Below are 25,192 nucleotides of genomic sequence, written 5' to 3' on the forward strand. Positions count from 1 at the left end.
TGGACTTTGGGCCTTTGTCAAATATCAGCTGCTCATAGGTGGATGAATTGATGCCTGGATTCTCAATTCTGTTCCATTGGTCTATGTATCTGTTGTGCCAATGGGCGATTTTTTGGAAGTAGATCGTCAGGTCTTTCTTCTGAGGCACTTCTGGGTGGACTTGAACTTCCATTCTTTTGGTTACCTGCCAAGCGCATTAACTGTTTGCACCACCCAGAGACTTACTGAAGATAGGTGATGGGTACTTATACTGTTCTCTCCAGTTTTGTATATATTTAAGTCTCAATAATTAAAAGTTAAAATTGTATTTGATACAGAGGAAATAAAGATGCTAATTTAAAAGGTATTTTTGTTTCAGAATGAAATACATTTTTTGCTTAAGTAATAGTGTCCTTAAGGGTTAAATAGAGAATCACCTCTCTTTCCATTTGAGAACAGAACTTACTAAGAGTAGGTGCACGAATCACATAGACATGAACATATCAGCTTACTAAAATAATAATTGATAGAACACTGGATTAAAAGATGTAGCTTGGATACACAGCTACAGTGGATCTCCCAATACTTCAGTCCTGAATTAGGTGGACTTATTTATTGAACACTGGTAAAACTATCAGCTGCAAGCCTCTCACTCAGATGTAGGCTTGCCTCAAAAATAAGAGCAGACCAAACGGTTCCTATCTGTGAAGAGGCAAATCTTCAGAGAAAACCCATAAAGGGTTGATCTGAGCATGCTCAATTCATTTTTCTCAAACATCATTTGGATATTTGGGGAAGAGAGAGGCCAAAAGTGTTTCTCCAGTAGTGGAAGTCCCTTCATAGAAACTTGAGCTCAGGGAAATGGAGGTTTCCCCTAATAGAAGTCATGGGGATATTTTGGTATATTTTGATACCAGAATCAACTTGACAGTAACTGATTTAATACTTTAAATTTGATGTGTAGTTTAGCTTTCTATTCATGATGAGTAGGAAGGGGCTATTTGCCGTATGTTTTACCTTTGCAAATGACCATAGGAACTATGGAATCTTCCCAACTTCATTCTGTTTTTGAGCTAAAAAAGGACCTTCAAGTTGTCTGATATTAGAGTTGTGTTAACATAGTACATTTTTCTTAATCAAGGAAAAACAATTTTGATGTTCAAGTGGATCTGATAAAGAATCAGAGATACCGGTATCTATGGCTTCTGAAAATGCTTTAAAGTTCTCTTCAGCTTCTCTTACAAGTCTTTCTGCACACTTCTTTAATTTTCTTCAAGTAATTCTAGCATACAAGATAAGTAGAAATTTATTTTAAATGAAAATTTTGTTATTTTTCAGTTTTGTCTGGTTTCTAGTAGTGCAGCAGCATTTTTCTGACTTTATTTTATTGTAAAAAAAGCATCATCTCCATATCACAGGTTGTTAATGAGTCTTCCTCCAATCCTGATGCCGCGACCTTCTTCATATAGTCCACATTCTCCGTTTTCATCCGTTTGTTGGAACACCTTAATTCGTATTCCGTCAATTCCTGGAGCCTTGTTTTTTGCTGTTCCCTTCATTGCAGCTTGGACTTCTTCCTTTAGTACCATCTGTTCTTGATCATATGCTACGTCCTGAAACGGTTAAACAACAACCAATTCTTTCTGGTATTATTATTATTATTATATACACACACACACACACATAAACACACACATATATATAAAATTTATTATTATACTCTGTGTATTCCTTCCATCTTATTTTGATGGCTTCTTGTGTCATTTAATGCTTTCCCTGTAGAATCCTTCAAAATTGCAACTCGATGCTTGAATTTTTTCTTCAGGTCTTTCAGCTTGAGAAATGGAGCGTGTTCTTCCCTTTTGGTTTTCTAATTCCAGGTCTTTGCACATTTCATTATAATACTTTGTCTCCTCAAGCTGTCCTTTGAAATCTTCTGTTCAGCTCTTTTACTTCATTCATTTCTTCCTTTGCTTTAGCCACTCTGCATTCAGGAGCAACTTTCAGAGTCTCTTCTGACATCCACTTTGCTCTTTTCTTTCTTTTTAATGACCTCTTTGTTCATGTATGATGTCCTTGATGTTATTCCGCAACTCGTCTGGTCTTTGGTCATTAGTGTTCAATGCATCAGATCTGTTCTTGAGATCATCTCTAAATTCAGGTGGGATATACTCAGGGCCATACTTTGTCTCTCATGGACTTGGGCTAATTTTCTTCAGCTTCAACTTGAACTTGCGTATGAGCAATTGATGGTCTGTTCTGTAGTTCGCCACGGCCATGTTCTAACTCATGATATTGAGCTTCTCCATTGTCTCTTTCCACAGATGTAGTCGATTTGATTCCTGTGCATTCCATCTGGCGAGGTCCACATGTATAGTTGCCATATATGTTGTTGAAGAAAGGTATTTGCAATGAAGAAGTCGTTGGTCTTGGCAAAATTCTGTCATGTGATCTCCGGTGTCATTTCTATCACCAGAGCCGTATTTTCTAACTACTGTTCCTTCTTCGTTTCCAACTTTTGCATTCCAATCACCAGTAATTATCGATGCATCTTGATTGTATGTTTGATCAATTTCGGACTTCAGAAGTTGATAAAAATCTTCAATTTCCTCATTTTTTGCATTGCTGGTTGGTGTGTAAATTTAATAGTCATATTAACTGGTCTTCCTTGTAGGCGTATGGATATTAGCCTATCACTGACAGCAATGTGCTTCAGGATAGATCTTGAAATGTTCTTTTTGATGACAAATATGACGCAATTCCTCTTCAATTTGTCATTCCCGGCATAGTAGACCATATGATTGTCTGATTCAGAATGGCTGATACCAGTCCATTTTAGGTCACTAATGCCTCGGATATCAGTCTTTATGTGGTCCGTTTCATTTTTGATGACTTTCAATTTTCCTAGATTTATACTTCATACATTCCACGTTCTAAATTATTAATGGATGTTTGCAACTGTTTCTTCTCATTTTGAATTGTGCCTTCTCAGCAAATGAAGATTCCCAGAGCTTGATTCCATCCACATCATTAAAGTCCACTCTACTTTGAGGAGGCTGATAGTATTTTGAGTGCCTTCCAACCTAAGGGTCTCATCTTCCAGCACTGTATCAAACAGTGTTCCTCTGCTATTCATAAGATATTCACTGGTCAATTTTTTTAAACTAGGCTGTTGAGTCCTTTTTCTTAGTGTGTCTTAGTCTGCTGAAATCTCTCCACTATAAGGGTGACCCGGCTGGTATTTGAAATCCTGGTGGTGTAGCTTCCAGCATCACAGCAACATGCAAGCCACCACAGTATGACAAACTGACAGACCCGTGGACATTAACATATAGAGGTTAGGATTTACAACACATAAAATGAAGGATAAGTACATAAATATTGCAAAATGGACCATAATTACATCAGATCACAAAATGGAGGACAACTACACAATAATGGAAATCATGGCCTAGCCAAGTTGACATATGACGTTAACCATCACAAATAATTATAATTTATGAATAGTCCCTTAGCCCCTTATTAGTTATTTCATGAGAGGTCCTACGGTATAGCAAAGTTATACTTGTTTGCATCTTAAATCTTCATGTTTCCTCTTTACAGGAGGTGGTAATATATAATGAAAAGGTGAATAGAATAAAAGAGAATTGAAAGGCCTGAGTAATCCACCAGCTGAGTAATTGACCTCTGAACAATAAAAAATTGGCTGTGATTTTATGCATTACTGTAGAGCATTGTTTAGATTTAATTTTTGTTCACTACTGATTGAATTAAAGCTTGAGCTGAAATGCTCTATATCTCATTTCTAAACTCTTAACCGTTCAATCATCTCTCATCATGAACTCATGAGATTCAGACATGAAAAACTAATGAGAAGTCAAAAATCAGGGTTACAAAGAAAAAGTATGTATTTTAAATCTGCAGTCTTCTAAAAGGGAGAAAAGCAATTATAAGAGTTTCAAGAATCAGTAGAAATTGATGATGTTTTATACCATAGAAAATTAGTACCTTGAGTCCTGACTTCACACTATCACTATACAAATAAAAAGAAACCAGTAGGCTCGGGAATATAAGCTATTAAAAATTTACTTCCAGCAACTATTTTTGATGCTCAAGGCATTGTTCAGTATTCTGACTCAGAAAATTAAGTGTAAGAAACTATTATTGATTTTAAAATAATTGCCTTTTTATTGTCTATAAATGTTAGCTATGAATTTAAAAATAATTCTTTACTTGTGTGAGGTCCCTGGGTGGCATAAGTGGTTTATGCTTGATTACTAACATAAAGGTTGGTAGTTCGAACTCACTCAATGGCAGCACAGAAGAAAGGCCTGGTGATCTGCTTCTGTAAAGATTACAATCAAGAAAAGTCTACGGAGCAGTTCTGCTCTGTATTGTGTGGGGTCACCATAAGTCGGAATGAACTCATTGGCATCGGGTTTGGTTTTTAATTTTTCTTTATTTGTAAGGTTTCTTGCTGGCTAGCTACCAAAGAGGTTTTAAAGGTCCTTATCTATTAGAAAGATCTGTAGTCCTATGTTAAATAATTAATAACAGACTTTCTTAGACCACATTTGACCCATTTCTCATATCTTTGGTAATTTCTTAGCTCTAACAGTAGGAGATGTAATCAAAAGGTTTTGAAATGAGAACTGAGTATAAGTACAGGGGATTGTACTTCAGCCAGTGAAGACAATAGTTAAGTAGGGGACTTGGAAACTGAGCATGAGAAATTTGAACTCGAGACTTGTTTTGGAGTGTTAAAACTGAATTAGTGAGATTTTGTAGATCTCACATAGGGGTAAAATTCATTAAAACAGTGTTTTCTTGGTTTTATAATTCAATCCCTACGATAAATAATTCTGTACAACAAATTATTTCCCTTGATAGTGTTTATGTCACAGATACTTTTTATTCTACAGAATGTAGATCATTGTATAGTGATTGGGAGGTGAAGAGGGAGTGACAGACTATAACTGAATTCATAATAGCTCTTTTTTCATGCCATGAAACAAATTTTCCTTTACCTCTTTGCATTTCAAACATCTTCTCTGAAAAACAAAAACAAACAAAAATTCCAAACCAAGAAAACGACATTTATATGGGAAGACTAAGGAGCCAGGATGAGCAAAGGAGAGATCTTGGCATTAAATAATAGAGTTAAAATACGTTTAAAGAGAAAACAGTAGAAATAATGAATTTATCTAAGGACACTGTTACAGACTGAATTGTGTTCCCCTCCCCCCCGAAAACTGTGTTGAAGTCCTAACCTCTGTACTTGTAAATATCCTGTTTGGAAACAGGTTTTCCTTTTTATGTTAATGAGGTGATACTGAAGTAGGGTGGGTCCTAAACCTAAACCTAATCCCTTCTGAGTGATGTCTTATAAAAAGAGCAGAATAGACACATGGGGGGAAGGCTGATGCATCTACAAGCCCAGGAATGCCAGGGATTGCTGGGAGTTGCTAGAAGCTGAAAGAGACAAACAAGGACCTTCCCTTAGAGCCTACACCCTGAATTCTGACTTCTAGCCTCCTGAACTGTAATACAATCAATTTCTATTTTTTAAAGCCACCCACTTTGTGGTATTTTTTCTGTGGCAGCATTAGGTAATAAGACAAACATCATTCCTCTGTGCTACCCATGGAATATCACTTTGTATCAGTGAAGCTGGAGCCCTGGTGGTGCAGTGGTTTAAGAGCTTGGCTGCTAACCAAAAAGTGGACAGTTTGAATCCGCCAGCTGTTGCTCCTTGGAAATCCTATAGGGCAGTTCTACCCTGTACTATAGGGTTGCTATGAGTCGGAATCGACTCAATGGCAAGGGATTTTGGTTTGGTATCAGTGAAGCTGCTCCTCAGCTTAGTTTCATTTTACTTAAGTCAAGAGTTTCTTAAAATCATAGAATTTTAAAACAAGGAAGGGCTGTACAGATCATCTGTATATCTCTCTCATTTTTACATTTCTAGCAGTTTATTCATTGTAATCCTGTCGTTAGCCCTAACTTTTCTTTGGGACCTCAGTACCTGACATAGAGCTTAGAAGGTATTCTATAAATATTTGGTAAATTAAGTTAAAGAATTTAATGTGCATTAATATTAGTAAGTCAAAATATCATTAACAAGGTCTGATAGTTCTTAGTAATCCTAGCAATTACTTACTCGAGTTACTTTTTTTTTTTTTTAACGTTTTTTTCTCTAACCAGGTTTGCATCTGCTGGCGATGATGGAATTGTAATTGTGTGGAATGCCCAGGTGTGTATTGATTCTCAGTGAATTGTTTAATAAGGACATGACTCTATAGTTGAGTATTCATTCATAAACACTAACCAGGAGATGTATCTGTATACTTGTATCCTTACTTGAAGCTAATTAATACTCAGAAGGGGCTACTTAGGGTGAATCCACTTAAAATAAGGACTAATATTTCATAACAAAGAGTGAAATTTTTTAATTAGTATTTTGTTCTGAGAAACAAAAAGCCAAATTATGAAAATAAAAATTTTATTCTTATTGAACAAACTTTAGATTTTCAGCAACCTTGTACTGATTGATAAAATAAGTGAAATGTTGATTTTATAGGGGGCATAATTTTTTTTCAGAATTTTATGATATCACAATAAAGCAGTCTTCTCATGTTTGATATAAGTACCAGCATAATAAAAGTCTTATTTTAGCAAAAATATTTAAAGCTTCACCAAATTTCTCCAGGGTCTCTATTCCTGATCCTTTCGTTTCTAAATTATTCTCTTTGAAGCATTTATTTTCCTTTCATCTTTATTCTGGATTGTATTATCTGTCAGTGACTCTGCTTAAAAGCAGTTCTGTAACATTACTTTCATCATGTTCATGAAATCCTGCAACCTTTGAAAGATTTCCAGTTTATATTATATTTTTGTATGTTTACTACCTGGAACAAGTAACGAGAGACTGATGGATTAAGACATTGGACGGGTGGAAATAGTTGTTAGTGTTAAGTAGAGAGAAATGGTGTAGAGAGTGATTTTATGAATGGTTTGTATGTTCATGGATTTACGTTTTTGTTATATTGACGTTTATTTCCTTCTGCCACCTCATAATTGTGGTGACTTAGATAATGAATGTTTAGATAATGATGACTCCCTACTTTTTTCCTACAGGTTAAGTTACTGATGTTTTTATGCTTAATTTGCATAATTGGAGCCCTGGTGGTACAGTGATTAAGAGCTAGGCTGTTAACCACAAGTCAGTTCAAATCCATCAGCTGCTCCTTGGAAACGCTATGGGGCGGTGCTACTCTGTCCTATAGGGTCGCTATGAGTCGGAATCGACTTGACAGCAGTAGGTTTGGTTTTTTGGTTGACATAATTACCTTCTTAAAACCATGTGTAAATAATATTCCTTTAAATTTTCTAAAAAATTAACAGTTTATATTACAAAATAAAGTTTTGTACAGTTATTATTTCAGCACTTGTTTAGATTTTATTTGGTTGCTTAAAAGTTAAATTGTAAGTCCTGAATAAGTAATTTTAAATGGAATGCATGTATTTTCTGCATTGTGATTCTTAATGTTGTCATTTAAGGTTATTTAAGTTGTGAATATGAGCCTGTTAACATTTTTATTTTATATTGATATTTCAGACAGGAGAAAAACTTCTGGAACTCAGTGGACATACTCAAAAGATAACTGCTATCATTGCATTTCCTTCCTTGGAATCTTGTGAAGAAAAAAATCAAGTGATCTTGACAGCCTCTGCTGATAGAACAGTTATTATATCCTTAAATCTGGAAGAAAGTGAAATAGCTGTAGTGACCCAAGGGGCCACTACATATGTTATTAATCTTTAGCCTCTTGAGGCCTGTCTGTACATCCTTCATAAGACACTTTTTAAAAGTATTAGGCACCTGGGGAAGGATAGATTGGAAATAGCAGGTTAAGGCTTATTGATAGGAACCTCATGAATAACATTTTTTCCGGAGTTACTATTACATCGGGTTGTATAAAATGGAAGAAATGAGAGAAGGTGAGCTTGAAAATACTTATTATCTTAATAAAATGCTTTTTATTTCAGGGAAACAAAGATGAGTTGGACTGAAGAATAATTCATATTTTTTTCTTCTCATTGTAGAACAAAAGAAACTTAATGGTACCAACCCATAAGAGCTTTCAGCATCCAGATCTGGTAGAAAAGTGAATTACCATCTGCTCAGTGTTTAATATTAATATTCAGTATTTAAAAGCAATTTTTAAAAAGTGAATTACCTTTCTTTCCCCCATATTTTTAAGTAAAAAATTCAAATATAATAATAATACCAAGGTCTTATAAAGTGCCATATGTACCAGGCATTGTCCTAAGTGTGTTTGATAGCTATTAACCCATTTAATCCTTAAAATAGCCCTTTGCAATAGGTATTTTTATTTTGCTCATTTATAGATGAGAAGTTAAGTAACTTGAGAGGTTAAGTAACTTTCCTAATGTCACACAGCCAGTATAAGGCAGAACGAACTGGCAAGTAGTCTGAGTGCAGAATCAAGAGCTCTGAACCACTATATAATACTGCCTTCATAAAATATTTATTGTAAACAAATTCAACCTTTAATGTCTAAAGAACTGAATTTGTGAAGTCCACAGCCAACTACTATGGATAACTGTAATCTTTTATTATTTTCTTTTTTTAAAAAGATATTAAAGATGAACTTTAAAATGTCTGTGCTTGTCTGGACGTTCTGTTTAAATAGTTTCAAGCACTAGTGAAGTTAGTTTTAGAGTTAGCCCAGGAGTAGATGGTTTCATAGGGTTTTGTAGGACCAAGACACTTCATGACACACTTTACATGAGTTGATCAGCTGAAGTGCTTTCTAGACAGATTGCCTATATGTGAAAAAGATTCAAGAAAGATTTAAGTGGAAATAAACAATTTTTATATTTTGTGGTGATTATAACATAAACAAGGATATAAAATTCACTCAGATATTTAAGTCAGTAGTTTAGGTCAGAGAGCTACTGCTCTATTGAGGCGGGTATCTTTTTCATGGACTAAAGCTCTTTTTCAGTGTAAGTATAATCTCTGTAAAAGTAGAATTTAAAATACTTTTATTAGCCCATTTCTAAGAAATGATAGTAAATAATATTTAGAGGTGATTATTAAAGTTACAAGGAACCCTGGTGATGCAGTGGTCAGAGCACTCCGCTGCTAACCCAAAGGTCTGCAGTTTGAATCCACCAGCCACTCCACCGGACAAAGACGTGGCAGTCTGACTTTGTAAAGATTACAGCCTTAGAAACCTTATGGGGCAGTTCTGCTCTGTCCTGGAGGCTCCATCTGAGTCGGAGTCAACTGGATGACAGTGGGTTTATTAAAGTTACTATTATAGTACAGGGAGCCTTGGTGGTGCAGTGGTTAAGAGCTCAGCTGCTAACTAAAAAGTTGGCGGTTTGAATCCACCAGCCGCTTCTTGGAAACCCTGTGAGTCGAAATTGACTGGACAGCAACAGGTACTATAGTACAGAGGTGAGTAACTGGGACCAAAAACGAAAACCCCCATTTCCGTTGAGTCGATTCCAACTCATAGTGGCCCAATAGGACAGAGTAGAACTGCCCCATAGGGTTACCAAAGCTGTAATCTTCACAAGAGCAGACTGCTACATCTTTCTTCTTCTGAGCAGCTGGTAGGTTTGAATCACCAGCCTTTGGGTGAGCACGACCACTTAAGCACTACGCGTCTAGGCTCCTTGCTGGGACAGTATCAGTATAAATTTTATACTTATCCCATTTTTGTAAATGATAGTTTAGAGTCATTTCCTTTGCTGCATGACTTTTCTAGTTTAAAAAAAAAAAAAAAATTCCAGGCTGCTTAGTTGACAGTTCTTTTTAACCAAATGAATTCTCAATTTACCCTGCTTGAGTCTTCACTATTAGCTAACTTCCTTAATTAAATGCTGAAGTTTGATTTTTAATTTTTGTCAAGTGATTGCCTTAAGAGCCCAGGTTACCAAGTATCAAACATTCAGCTTTCAAATAGATTAATTAGTGGAAAGGCTATGAGATAATACTAAAATTTTGGTAAATTTAAGGCCAGAAAATATTGTTCCAATAACTGGGAACACTTTTTCTGTGTCAGCAGTTTGGTATATTACATATATCATCTAATACTTGTAACAATCTAATTGCATTTTAAAAATAAAGTATAACATAATGGAAAATAGCAGAAGACATTGGATGAAGTAAGGTTAAATAGATTGTAAAATTAAGCTTCAATTTTCAATGTATAAATGTGTTCTGAGACATGATGTAAAATGTACTTTGCCATAGAAAATGGTGTAAAAAGTTTGAAAATCATTATGCTTCTTAAGTCAGACTAACCTTAGACATTTTATGGGAGGTCCTTAAATAAGGATACAGGTAATAGTTATACACTATTACTTTCTTTTTTAAAGTGGGATAACAGTAGTAAATCATGCCAGGCAGTTTGTGGAGATAATATATCTTTAATACTCAGCAAATATTAACAGATGTGATAGTTTTTAGTATAAATACTTCATGCACAATGTTTATTAGAGTATGGAAGACCATTTTGAACAATAAACCTTAATATTTAAACAGTTGCAATATTTAATGCATAGACAGACTTAGCACCTAAGACCACTCATTCTGTTGGCATTTTCAAAATAGTTTGATAGTAAAATTTACCTCAAACTTATTTTAGTTGATAAGTGTGCTCTGATAAGTTGATGACTCATCATATAATTAATTTTTGTAGTAGTATAAAGGTTACATATTTTATACTTTAAAGATTTTTCTAACTAAATGTGTAACATTTGTCATTTATTTTTTGTTAGAAGAGTTATCTCCTAATTAAGATTTAAAAATTCTGTTTAGAAATTATTTCTTAACATAAATTCAGGTATGGGATTGTGATACTGGCAGACAAGTTCAGAGAGTGTCATGCTTCCAGTCTACTGTAAAGGTAAAATCTTACGCAGATGAGCTTCTATGGTAATAATCTGTTTTTGTCTCAGAAAAATTGATTAATAAGTTAAATGGAATTACCTTTGTAGGTTATAAAAATTATTTCTGTTACTCATACTTACAGTTATTTGATTCTTCCAAGACGAAGTTTTCGGGACTATATATAGTAAGTGCTAGAATGTAGAATGTTTGAAATTACAGCAAGGGGCAAGTCCCTATAACAAGCTAAGGGAAAAGTTAGTACTTGGGTTTTGCTGTAATGCTAATTATCTAGGCAATTGTATTTATTTACTTCTGCTATAATCCTGTTTCACATAAAAATTGATAAAAATAATATCGCACTCACTTTCATACTTAATACTCAGTGGTTCTTGAGCAGATAATTTATCAAAGAAATTCGATCACTAATAAATACAGGAAATAATGTTATTTCTTTTTCAAACTAGTAAAGGTTTTTATAAGGTTTTGTGTTAGCAAGGAAATGGTGAAATTGACATATTTTTGCTGTTGAGAGTATAAACTGATATGATTATCCTGGAAGGCAAATTGGCATTATGTATGAATTTAAAAAAATGATCATATGTATTGGCTCAGTGATTCTACTTCTAGAAAACTCTTTTAAAGGAAATAATCAAACTTTTGCAGAGATTTATGAACAGAACTGTATATTGTAAATATATTTTTATAATGAATAATTGGCAGTATCCAAAATGTCTTATAATAGTTAAATTTTGGGTGTGTGTGTGTGTATATTATAGTTCATATATATACGTATATACACCATAGTCTATACACACACACACAAACTATAGTTTATATATACATATATATATACCATAGTGTTTGTGTATGTGTATATATGTACATATATGCTAAAAATGATATTTTAGAAGACTATAGAGAGAGTTTAGAAAATGCTAAGAATAAAGTGTTAAGAAACAAAAGCAATATATTTTCCTCAACAAAATACTAGCAAACCAAATCCAGCAATATAAAGAAAGATTATACACTGTGATCAAGTGAGACTTATCCCAGGAATGCAGTCTTGGTTTAACATCTGAAAATCAATCAATGTAATAACCATATTAATAGAATGAAGGACCAAAATCAAATGATCATCTCAATAAATACAGAAAAAGCACCTGACAAACTTCAACACCCTTTCATTATAAAAAAATTCAACAAACTAGGAATAGATGAGAATTTCCTCTACATGATAAAGAACATCTATGAAAACCCCATAACCAGCAGCATATTTAATGGTGAAAGACTGACTGAATACTTTCTTAGTAAAATCAGGAACAAGGCAAGGATGTCCGCTTTTGGCACTTCTATCATCATTGTATTGGAGGTTGTAGCCATGGCAGTTAGGCAAGAAAAAGAAATAGAAGGCAACCAAATTGGAAAGGAAGAAGTAAAACTATCTCTCTTTGTAGATAACATGATCTTGTATATAGAAAATCTTAAAGTCTACAACAAAATATTAGAACTAATGAATTTAGCAAGGTTTCAGGATGCAAGATCAATATACAAAAATCAGTTGTATTTCTGTATACTAGCAGTGAATGTTCCAAAAATGAAATTAAGGAAACAGTTCCATTTTGTAAATAGCATTCAAACCAATAAAATACTAGGAATAAATTTAAAGAAGTGTAAGACTTGTACACTGAAAATTATAAAACACTGTTGGAAGAAATGAAAGAAAGTCTAAATAAATGGAAAGAGAATCCCATGTTCTTGAATCAGAAGATTTAATATTGTTAAAATTGTAATGCTACCTAAATTGGTCTACAGATGGAATGCAGTCCCTGTCAAAATCCCAGCTGGCTTTTTTTGCAGAAATTGACAAGTTGATCCTAAAATTCAGATGGAACTGCAAGGGACTCAGAATAGCTAAAACAATCTTTAAAAGGAAGAATAAAGTTGGAAGATTCACACTTCGTGATTTCAGAATTTACTACAAAGCTATAGTAATCAAGGCAGTGTTGTACTGGCATAAGAGTAAACTTAGCAGATCAGTAGAATGGAATTGAAAGTCCAGAAATAGACTCTAACATTTATGGCCAGTTGGTTTTCGGCAAAGGTGCCGAGTCCATTGAGTGGGGAAAGAAGTCTCTTCAACAAATGGTGCTGTGGCACAACTGAATCTCTACGTGCAAAAGAATGAAATTTGACCCCTACTTCATGCCATATACAATAATTAACTCAAAATGGATCAAAGACCTAAATATAAGAGTCAAAACTATAAAGCTCTTAGAAGAAAATATGGTAGTAAATCTTTGTGACTTTGAGTTGGGTATCTTAGGTATGACAACAAAAGCATAAGAGCAAAATAAATCGGACTTTGTCAAAATTAAAAACTTTTGTGCTTCAAAAGACATCAAGGAAGTGAAAAGATAACCCACAGAATGTGAGAAAATGTTTGTAAATGATATATCTGATAAGGGACTTGTATCAAAAGTACATAAAGAACTCTTACAACTAAACAATAAAAAGACAACCCAATTAAAAATAGACAAAGGTCTTGAATAAACATTTCTCCAAAGAAGATACACAAATGGCCAATAAGCACATAAAAATTATTCAGTATTATTAGCCACCAGGGAAATGCAAGTCAAACTACATTAAGATACTATTTCCACACATAATAAAATGGCTGAACTCTAAAAGACAGACCATGACAAGTGTTGATGAGGGTATGGAGAAATTGGAACCTCATACATACATTGCTGGTAGGATTGTGAAATGATGCAGCTGCTTTGGAAAATAGCAATTCCTCAAAATGTTAAACGTAGAGTTACCACATAACACAGCAGTCCCACACTTAGGTATATACATGAGAAAAATGAAAACGTACATCAACACAAAAAGGTTACATGAGTGTTCCTAGCAGTATTATTCATAATAGCCAAAAAGTGGAAACAATTTAAATGTTCTTCAACTGATGAATGGATAAACAAAATGTGGTATGTCCATACAGTGGAATTTAATTCGACAATTAAAAACAAATGAAGTACTGATACTAAAAAATCAGTAATTGGGCACAGTAGGACCTCTTGAAATATAAACTGCAATGATGATTTTCAGCACTTTTTATTCCAGCGGTTTGTAAAGCACCACCACTCTCAGCTCAGGCAAGACTAGTAGAACCCCTTTCTTTTTATTAAAAAATTAAAAATTTTTTCCTCTTGCTATGCCCTTGCTCAGAGTTGATGGGTGGGGAGAGTACTATTAAAGGTCTGAACTTTAAAGTACTATTAAAGGTAAAGGATTTCTACAGTCCTTGGAACACTCACTTTCCTGAATCTACCAAACATATAGAATTATTGAGAAAATCAGGAGATATTAATTTGAAGGATACATCATATTTTTAAGTTTTGTCTAAAAAGGAATTTGTTTTTTAAGTTATTGTGTGTTATCTATTATTGAGTAATAAATTACCTGAAAACTTAACTGGCTTAAAACAATAAACATTTATTATCTCACAGTGTTTGTGGTCAGGAATCCAAGAGTGGCTTAGCTGGGTGGTTCTGGCTCTGGGTCTCTCCATCAGGTTGCTGCCTTCTGAAGGGGGACTGGAGGATCTGCTTTCTAGGAGGCTCACTTATATGCTTGGCAAGTTAGTGTTGATTGTTGTTTGGACCTCTTTCCATAGGACTGTTATAAGCGTTTCACCGTAGAGTGAATGATCTAAGAGAGTGTAAGGAGGAAACCATGTGTCTTTTATGACCTAGTCTTGGAAGTCATACATTATCACTTCTGCCACATTCTATTTATTAGATGTTAGTCATTTAGTAGAGTCCATATTCAGGTCCTCTTAAAGGAAAGAGTATCAAAGAATTTGTGGACGTATTTTAAAATCACCAAAATAATAAGTGAATGCCTCTGTTTTTAAACTGATACACATTTTAAATCAATTTTGCAGTGTTTAACTGTTCTTCAGAGACTAGATGTTTGTCTGTCTGGTGGGAATGACCTGTGTGTGTGGAACCGAGAATTAGATCTCCTGTGTAAGACTAGTCACCTTTCTGATACAGGTAAAAACCAAATCCAGGTAATTGTGAACCATAATTCACTCAGAAAGACATGAGTCTTCAAAGAGACTTTCTATGAATATGCAGGTCAATAAAGGAGAGTTATCTTTTCTGTTCTGAAGATAACATGTAGTCAGATGTCTTCAATTCAGTTTAAGGGTTGTATAAAATATGTACTATCCCAAATTGGGAGGAGAGACTCCCCTTCTTTTGGCTTCCCCTTCCCTTCTACCAGAATTTCTTAAAAGTGATCAAGAAAAACATTTTCATGTATGTTGTTGGGCCGTATTCCTGAGCTTGATGAACCTATAGACACCTGGAAGCAGACCTTTATGACTTCACAATACCATTTTCCTCCTTGCAGAGTCATTACACTTGAAAAGATTCCTTAAGGATACCTTCATTTACAATTGGTTTTACTAAAAAGTTCATATATGTGCAGACTTACTGACAAAATTGTATTTTCTCAGAATTCTGTTGACATACGTTTTTGGCTTTAACAGAGAAACATCGGTTTTGACTTCTAGATATCAAGGATCTTAAAAATAAAATTGAAATCTATTTTGAGAGTAAACATGGTTAAATATGAATGAGTACATTTAAATGGCAGTAACCTTGATTTTATGTTATACATTATTAACTTTTTGTTTCTAAAAGTAATCAAATGGCCTGCAGACATCCTAGAAAGAATATTATGCATATTGTTGACATGTTGAAAGTATCAGGAGCTGTGTGAATTGAATTTATAGTTCACAGAACTAGCTTATTTCCACATTGATACTATAAAATATCAGAAGTTAATGACATGTTAGAAAAAATCCATACAATCCTAGGATTTACGATTTTAACTGCTCAATTCAATGTTTGATTACTAATCTTGTTTGAATCTAGACTATAGCCCTCAGTTTATTATGATCATGAGTTATATCTCTATTTACATGAACATTTTTCTTTCTGTTTCTCACACTAGCCTGTAGTTATTTTATTCCATGAATTATTAGTAGCTGTATTGTGAAATATTGAAATGAGGGCTAAAAAGAATCTTTTATATGTTAATGAAAATAACCACGTATTATTGCATTCTCCTTTTGTGAGCTGTCTTTGAGTATTACATTAAGTAATCAGAGTATTGCTGTGTTTATCAGAGTGTCTCAAGAGATAAAAGAAACCTTTGAGGAAATCTATTGTAAAGCTTTGAAAAGGGCATGGGCTAGCATTGGTGAGCTTTTTGTGATTTGGGTTCTCCAAATTACAGGGTGCCAGTTAGGTAGCAGAGTATTAGGCCTCTATCTCATGATGTTGCTTTTCATGAGCACTGCTTGATTTATGGGCTAGAAGAGTTTAATGGGCAGTTATTCCGTATTTGGAAATAATTAAACATGATCTTAGTCAATATAAGGCAGTGGAAAGAGCCCTGGACTAGAACGCAGTATATCCATGCCCTTTCTAGCAATCTGTTCTGTCATTCTCAGTATTAAGTTGCTACTTTTGGATTATTGGGTTTCTAGTGTTTTCACTTCACAAACAATAAATACTTTCAACAAGCTATTTTCTTCCTTTAGCATTTTCCTCTTACTACGCCTCCCCTCTTCTCTCCTGTCTCTTCCACCTCTTTCTCTCGAATCCCCTACTTCATCTTTTCCTCTTCCACCACCGTCTCTTCTTTATATATGAGAGAACACTTACAAAACATACTGTTAAAGTAAGCCTGTGTAGAGAAAAAATAATGGCAAGAAATAGTCCCCAAATCACAATAGTACTAGTCTTTTAATGGGTGAGAAAGATAAACAGATGAGTAGAATATTTTCCAAATTTTTGTATATAATATATAATCAGATATATATTATCAAGCACACATATAAAATATAAATTGCATCTATGTAAATTACATATATATAATGGAAAAATTTAATAGTTTAATAAACAGCTTTTCTGCCAACACCTATGGTGGTTTTGAGTCTAATATATCAACTCTAATTCTTTCTGACAAAGGTAATAATTGTAACATCTTAAAGAAGTTATGGTTACCCCAAAATCATTTCATGATTCAGTTATACAAAGATACTCAGAACTCTAAATAAATGAAATGTGGTGAAATGCTGAATCTGATTATTTCAAGTAATGTAAGGAATTTTATAAGCGTATTAATTGATTATTGGCTAACTCATTTAATGCCAGTGCTCAGAGTTGTTAACTTTGCGTTGCAGAGAACTCTAAGTTCGTAGTGGGAGACTGTACATCTCATTTGAGCTAGCCATCTTGTAAATGAGTGATGGTGATTATTTCAAGGGATCCCCGATAAATAAGTTTGAATGGCTGAATGTACCACTTCACCACAATAGTAAAAATGTTCAAAGAGCATGTCTTAGCCTTAATAAATCAATAATGTCTTCCAAACATCTCAAACCTAGTCTTCACAAAATCATTTTCCTTGTGTAAGCCAGGGAAAGTACATATATAGCAGGCACAAATTCTGTGTTCTTTATTGCTCTCACCCCCTTTATGGGAAATATTGACATAAAACTAAGAATGTTTTTGTTTTTGATGTAATCAGTAAATCTTTGCTTTCTATATTGTTGAAGGGGTCAGTGCTTTGATTGAAATACCTAAGAACTGTGTTGTAGCAGCAATTGGCAAAGAACTGAGTGAGTATGATTTTTTTAAATTTTGAACTAGACTTGTATGATTATAAACTAGACTAATTAGTTTTTTATTTAAGGGTCATCTGCCCCTACCCCAGTCTCGGCCTCCTGGGATTGTTGAAATAATATGGAGACTGAGATATTTTCAAGATGTTAGTTAGGTCAGTTTTTTTTCTACACTTGGTTTAACATAAGCCAAGAGGGCAAGCTGTTGAGTGCTGTATAGGTGGCCACCCCACTCCTCTGGTGCCAAAACCTATTGCTGTTGAGTTGATTCTGACTCATAACGACCCTATAGGACAGAGTAGACCTGCCCCATAGGATTTCCAAGGAGCAGCCGGTGGATTCGAACTGCCGACCTTTTGGTTAGCAGTTGAACTTTTAAAACACTGCACTGCCAGGGCTCCAGAGGGGGCCATTTATACCCCACAGTCCTCTCCCTTGCTGATCCATAATCATACACCTATCAAAAATTTTAACTACATGAAATAACAGTCAACATTCTGGAAACTAAAAACTTGGAGTTGGAGGAGTATTATTTGGGGAATTCACTAAAGCAGGAACTGGGGAGTTTTTGCCCCAGGAAGCCAGAATGGGACCCATTTTCTTGGGAAGGTTTGTGTCATTGCCCTCAGAGGAGTGGTATAGCAAAGCCCTGGAGGAAGCCATTTGTGCTCACTGACTTATGAATGGAATTTGGATATTGAGAAACGATAAACTAAGCATGCTTTTTATAAGCTACTTTCTCTTGAAGAATTTTCTAATGTAGCTCAGAGGGCATTCAGTATTGCTTGTGCTGCTGCTTCTAGAGACCTACCCTGAGATTCGCTCTGACAATCACTTGGCAAATTTGCAAATGCCTGTGGGACATGAGATAGTTGTTCGCCTTTTGCTAACTGCGATCTGTAGGCTGCAGTGATTTGCAATCAAATTTCTCTTTCTTCAAATTACACCTTTCCGTGTGGAATCATGTCTGAGAAGTTAATTTTCTAGGTCCTGTGCTTTATCTTTTCATAAAGTAGTTTCTGAAGATATACTTTTGTGTTCAGTTTTTGTCTTTTTCTTTCATTGAAGCAATTCTGTTTTCTTGTGTTCTCCACTGCAGCTGGGAAGAAACCTACCTTTCCTCTTCCTTCCTTCTCTTCCAACTCAATTACTTTGTGTTTTGCTGATTTTTCTTTAACTTAGTGGTTCTCAAACTTCAGTGTGCATTAGAATCACCTGAAGGGCTTGTTAAAATACAGATTACTGGGCCCAGCCCCCAGAGTTTCCAATTTAGTAGGTCTGCAGTGAGGTCGAGCGTCTGCCTTTCTAATAAATTGCCAGGTTATGCTAAGGTTGCTGGTCCAGGGAAAACACTTTTGAGGACTACTGCTCTGAGTATTTTGGTCCCCTCCTTTGTGTCCTGCTAGTATTGTTGCTCTGTTCAGATTCTCATTCTCTACTGCCTGGTTGGCTACAATAGCCTCCTAACTTGTCTCCTTTCTCCTGGTTTAGTGTTTCTCAAATGTATTCTCCAGTAGATGCTAGAAGAATGTATCTAAAATGCAGGCTACTCCCTTCTTAAAAGATTCAGTGGCTTCTTATTGCCTATAGCAGTCATTCCTAGACTCTCAAATTTCTGATCAGTACAAAGTTAAACAACTTCTAGAGATAAGCGTAGCGTTGCCAGATTTTTATTTTTGCCAAGTAAAAACATTTTATAAAACAAACTACCATCTATTATCACCCTCATTTTGTAAAAACGACGTTTTTAACAACAAAAAAGTATGAAGAACATAATTTCAAAACAAATAATAGGAGTTTAAATTGAATACATTTAGTTTTACAAAACCTATATGTAGCTTATTTTTTCCTCATTTTTGCCCAAGATGAATGAAAACTTTGCTCTAGAAGACCGATGTAAGGTCACCAGTGGCCTAAAAATAAAGTACTGACTTTGTAACATTTCAAATAAGGGCCTCTGCTATATACCTTCTGTTTTTTGAGTCGCATATTGCTTGTTTCCTCAACATTGACTTGCTTGAGACTATCCCACCTGAGGTTATTTCTAACCTCAGTGCTTTCATTTATGCTGTCCGCCTGTATCTGGGGTGTCCTACTCATTGTCCTCTTGACCTGACTAATTCCTACTTACCCTTTAGGACTTTAGCTCAGTTATCTATTTTTTCCCTAGTACTCTGCACATATCATTACACTTACTGCTTTAAACTAATGGTTGCTTTTTGTTCCCCCACTGGCTCCTTTTAAGAATGTGAGCTCCTTAAGAGACTGGGAATTTCTTATTCATCTCTATGCTACTAGATAACATATGTTTATTGAATGAATAAATTAATGAATTCATTGAAATGTAATAAAAGGTCAGTGCTTCAACGGAAGTTATACTACCATCTTATAAAAAATAATAAATGAAAGTTGGTTTTATTCAGAAAATAATTTATGAAGAATTCATAGCATTCTTAAAAATGAGGTTCTGCATTTTACTGAGTTTTATTATAAAGATATAATGCCATTTTTCCTTATATAAAAATAAATTTTGCTCCTATAAATGGAGTCTTTTCTATTTGAAAGACCAAACTTCTGCCTATGACCCCTGGTTTTAAATGTTTCATGACAATTTCTCTTTTTCTGTGTGAAGATTCCTTTCAACGGGAAATACAGTTTCTTTGTGCAGTAGCTGCAGTGACTTTGAGACTTTACTAGCTAAGCAAGGCTGTCAGCTCTGAGCCTTCATCCTGGTTCAGAAGGCCAGGATTTTTTTTCTTAACTCTTTCTTAGAATTGACTATTGCTCCTCTTTTGCCCTCTGTGATGACTCGTTTTTGTTTCGTTTCCTTGAAGTTATTACATAAGTGACTTTGTGAATACTCATCTATAGAGACCATGTTTTTGGACTCACTGAACAGTTTTACATTATCTTTAGTACTTTATTGTTTTCTTTTTCCTCAGTATTTCAGGTTATTATCTCTGTTGGTTTGATTAAATAATATATTGCTTGTTATTCCAAAATCCCTATCTCAAAATCATTTGGTAGTATTCCAACTAAAGTAGAATTTTTACACAACCTTAAATAGATATCAGGAAGTGTTCTCCTTTGTATTGACTAAAAGACCTTTTGACGGTCACAGTTTGAACATGAATGGTTGTCAGAATTAAATAACCTTGCTAGAGATTTGTCAGTTGTTAAAGTATTGTCCAGATCTATAGAAATAAATACAGCATGACCTTCCTTCCAGAGAAGAATGTGAGAAAGAAGAGATACTCTAGCAAACAGCCAACACTTGGAAAAGATATGACCTCTGAGACCTTTCCGATCTCACAGATGGTAGTCATCCTGATCTTTGTGCATCCACAGCACTTTATTCAGTGGCTTATTATAGCACTTAATACATTGATTATAAGCCAAGCAAGTCTCACTCCTACAGTGGACTGTGAACATAGACTGGGCCTTATTCACATTTTGTATCTTAAGTTCCTAGAAGATAGTAGATGTTTAGTAATGATTGTTGATTCACTTCAGTTGATTTGAGTTTTCTGTATTAAAGTTAGGATTTATACTAATTTAAATAAAACTGCATTTGTTAAAGTCAGATAATGAGACAGGCAATACATTGAACATCTGTTATATTTAATAAAAACTTTATGGCACAAAAAATTATAAGGCATATTCTCTCAGAGAGTTTATAAGTTAATGACATATGCCTAGGTATCAGAAAAAGATTTTAAAAAAAAGGTGCTGAAGTCTCTTCACTCAGTTGGTGTTAAACATGAATTTGTAGCTTATTTTGTAGCCGTGCTTACTGGCCTGGGAACATGAATCCTGCTCATTGTTCTGGGAATGGGAACATGAGTGAGAAAGCTGACAGTGATGGTTCAGGGATGTGAACCAGTCACTGGCTAGGGAGGGTGTGAGTAGGATAGCTGGACTTGGATTGAAGTCCCTAGAGAGGATGGGACTTCAATGGTTGGTAGTGGGTTTGGAGGCATCAATAAAGGAAGAAAGTTCTATGGGTACCCTTTGGGTTCTAGTGGATTATTACAAGCATCTTAAGCATTTGATGGAAGTATTTTCAAGTAGTATGAATAAGGCTCTTTTTGGAGATGGGTTTTTCAATATTGTAGGTATTTCTCACTTAGTGAAATGCTTGCTTTTGAGCAGAAACAGTATTTTATCTTCTTTGAATTTTTAGTAAAATTATATCTGTCTTTTCATTTAGTAATTTTCAGGGTGGTAGCACCCACAGAAGAATCACTAGAATGGGATATTCTTGAAGTTAAACGCCTCCTTGATCACCAAGATAATATTCTCTCATTGGTCAATGTCAATGGTAAGTTCATTGTGTACATGTTTATATTTTGCAAAATTTTACACTTGTTAATATGACCTATTCTGAACTTGTTTTGCACCAGGATTCTAGAATTACTGCTATTAAAATAATGCCTTAGATTAGTAGGATTTGACAATCTCTTTTAACTCTGAGGTTTAAGCCAGTGGAGCTGAGCAAGTTTGATAGATACCTTTGGTAGATCTAAGATTTAGGCATAAGGAGAAGAATTGAGTAGGGCAGAGAAAAGAGAAGATAGAGGAAAGCTTAATTATCTTAGTACTTGGTAGCTGTGGGATGACTGTTGTGGGCTGTAAATACTAATGTCTGGTAACATATCACTCTTTTTTGGAAAAATGGTTCTGGCTAGTTCCTGTTTTGTAGAAATTAGAAATAATTATGCCCTTTTGTCTTATCTGCCACATAATATAATACTCACATAGCAAGTGTCTTAGTCATCTAGTGTATCTCTAAGAGAAATATCACGAGTAGATGGCATTAACAAAGAGAAATTTATTTTCTCACAGGCTAGTAGGCTAGAAGCCCAAATTCAGGGTGTCAGCTCCAGGGGAAGGCTTTCTCTCTCTCTCGGCTCTGGAGTAAGATCCTCGTTGTCATCAGTCTTCCCCTGGACTAGGAGCTTCTCTGTGCAGGAACCTTGGGTCCAAAGGACGTGCTTTGCTCCTGGTGTTTCTTTCTTGGTGGTATGAGGTCCCCAATTCTCTGCTTGCTTCCCTTTCCTTTTATCTCTTGTAAAATGTGGTGCGGGCACACCCTAGGGAAACTCCCTTTACATTGGATCAGGGATGTGACCTGGGTAAGGGTGGTGTTACAATCCCACCCTAATCCTCTTTAACATAAAATTACAATCATAAAATGGAGGCCAACCACACAATTCTGGGAATCATGGCCCAGCCAAATTGATAAACGCATTTTTTAGGGGACATAATTCAAACCATGACAGCAAGTTATACACTTAGAGTAGAACGAGCAGGATTCAAGCTCGTTGTAATCATGATTGAATACTCTCAGAGAATAGCACTAAACTAAAGGTCTGCAGAACATGGGTCGTATCTGCCCTTCCTCATAGTTGTTGATTTCTACTTGTCAGGCATCCTGTTTAGCTTCATAAATGATTTTAATCAGTATCTCCTATGAGCTAAATCTCACATCATATGGCACTATAAGATCACAAACCACAAAAACCTGGGATTTAGGCCGTTCACTTAAAAATAACTGACAGCTTATATGTCAGAACTCTGCTAGATGATTTGTATATGGAGGTCAGATTAGAGGGTGCTTTGATGGCTTCAATTTGATAGTCTGGAGGAGACTGTAAGAAGGGTTCTTTAAAAAAGCTGTGAATATGATTGTTACTGCAATAACGCGGATTGGAGCTGCCTGCTGCAATAGCCAATTCTGAGATGGGTGAAGTGAACAGCAAGAGGTTTATTATATATCAATATATAGGAGACAGAGGGGAATAGATTCCTCAAAAAAAAAACCCATCTCCCCCACTGGAGATCGGCTGAAGGCTTTTATAGGGACAGGATTATGGGTCTTAGAAGTTTGTGTTAGCTCCCCCTTGAGGTGGTCATGTCTCAGATGAGTTAATCTTATACTGGTATTCTTGGAGGTTATCTGGTGACATTCTTGGGGATTATCTGGCGACATCCTGGTTTTTCTTGTCACAAGATGGGTGCTTTGTTTGGTTTTCATCCTTAGATCATTATCACTTGTTTTCCACCCTCCAAGGAGGAACTTTGGTTAATCCTAAACCTTCTGTAGAGACCGGAGAAACAAGATCATGAGACAATGTGGCAGTTAGCAATGGGGAGTAAATAATAGTAAGCCGGGCCTATGCAGCTTTTTCCAATCCCCCCCTTTTTTGGAAGTTTCTCAATCTTGGGAAACAGGGGGTCGCTTCTTTTCTGGCTACTTCCTGCTGGTTAGGGGCGTCAGGTAGGGTGAGAAACCTCCCGATATCGACTAGGGGCCATAAGCGGGGGGTGAGTTAGAGTAGAAATTGGCTGCATCTTGGTGAATTAGATGATGTGCATCCCCAGGGCCTGGAAAAGGGGCATCCCGACTTACCAGGGTAAAAATTTCTCCCGCCTTAAGGGTATTTGCAGTTCTTCCTGTCAATATTTTCATAAAACAGGGAACACAAAAACAAAGTAGAATAATCACTGTTCCTAAGATTATTAAGGGGGCTAACCAAGATCCTAAGGAAGGAAAAATGCTAGAGAACCAGCTCCATGCATCTTCTTGTCTCAACTTCGGGTCTGTCCATCTAGTTATCTTTTGAATGGCGTCTAACCCTATTTCAACTTCTCCTGTAGTATTTATCCAGGCACAAGAGGTTTTATTTATTATAGTACATACCCTTCCTGACTTTGCCAATAAGAAGTCCAAGGCAATTCTGTTGTCAAGGACCACTTCAACCAGGGAGTTCAAAGAGGTTTGTTGAGCTTCGAGTGCTCTCTCTGTCCCAGGAGCTAATAGGTGAAGAGTATCCAATAAATTTCTGATAGCCATTTCCATGTGGTATACTCCCAATCCTGGGATAATTGTTCTTAGGAACCACTACCCAAACCCAGTCTTTTCTAGGACGGTGTTGCTGTTTATCCCTGTCACCTCCAGGGAGACAGGATCTGCGGAGAAGATATCCTGTCTCTTCCAAGCGACCTTTACAATCATCTAAGTGGGTGGTGGATGAATCTGAGTGGGGAAAGTTAGAAACCCCAAAGTGCATTGTCCCACATAGTGAATTCCAGTCAGACAGTGGATAGCCCACATATAGCGTGATGCCTTTGGAATGGGGCTCTCACTAGTGGGGTGTGCTTTTCCCCTGCACAGGAAGGTGTACCCTGATGGGGCATACAAGGAGCAATTTCCATTAGAGCTGTCTGGGATGCCAGTGTTAATATGGGACAATTGGGGAACAACTAGAGATTGATTACATGATGATTGAAAATCTTAGAGAACTTGTTGGGCTACCTTCGTCCAGGGATCTTGTGATTTAATTTCCCATCTGTGCCTTGAAGTATGGTTATAGAGCTTGGTGAGGGAGAAACAGGGTATAGAAGATGGGTATTGGGATGATACTACACATGGGAGGGTTGAAGTGTCTCCAACCAGTAGGGTTAGAGCTCCCCTGGCTTGTAGGACTACCAAAATATTTCGCATCCACACTTCCTGGAGAAGTAAAAAGAAACCAAAGAACAGGGTTAGGATCATTATTCTGTAAGTTTTTTGAGCTTGT

General features: G+C 35.6%; 1 protein-coding gene across 2 annotated transcripts in view; it reads left to right on the plus strand.

Annotated features, from left to right (window-relative positions):
- Positions 1-25,192, plus strand: part of WDR41 (WD repeat domain 41) — a 69,342-nt gene that overhangs the window by 15,657 nt on the left and 28,493 nt on the right. For both annotated transcript variants that reach the window (XR_002823743.1, XM_023729488.1), the window contains exons 3-8: positions 6,184-6,232; positions 7,598-7,729; positions 10,863-10,925; positions 14,853-14,964; positions 17,544-17,606; positions 21,820-21,930. Coding sequence is in view for 1 of the 2 variants with exons in the window: in XM_023729488.1 (XP_023585256.1) it covers positions 6,184-6,232; positions 7,598-7,729; positions 10,863-10,925; positions 14,853-14,964; positions 17,544-17,606; positions 21,820-21,930 (530 nt within the window). In the remaining variant the exon portion in view is untranslated. The remainder of the gene's footprint in view (positions 1-6,183; positions 6,233-7,597; positions 7,730-10,862; positions 10,926-14,852; positions 14,965-17,543; positions 17,607-21,819; positions 21,931-25,192) is intronic.

The sequence above is a fragment of the Trichechus manatus genome, unplaced genomic scaffold, assembly GCF_000243295.1.
Source record: "Trichechus manatus latirostris isolate Lorelei unplaced genomic scaffold, TriManLat1.0 scaffold00029, whole genome shotgun sequence".
Lineage (NCBI taxonomy): Eukaryota > Metazoa > Chordata > Mammalia > Sirenia > Trichechidae > Trichechus > Trichechus manatus.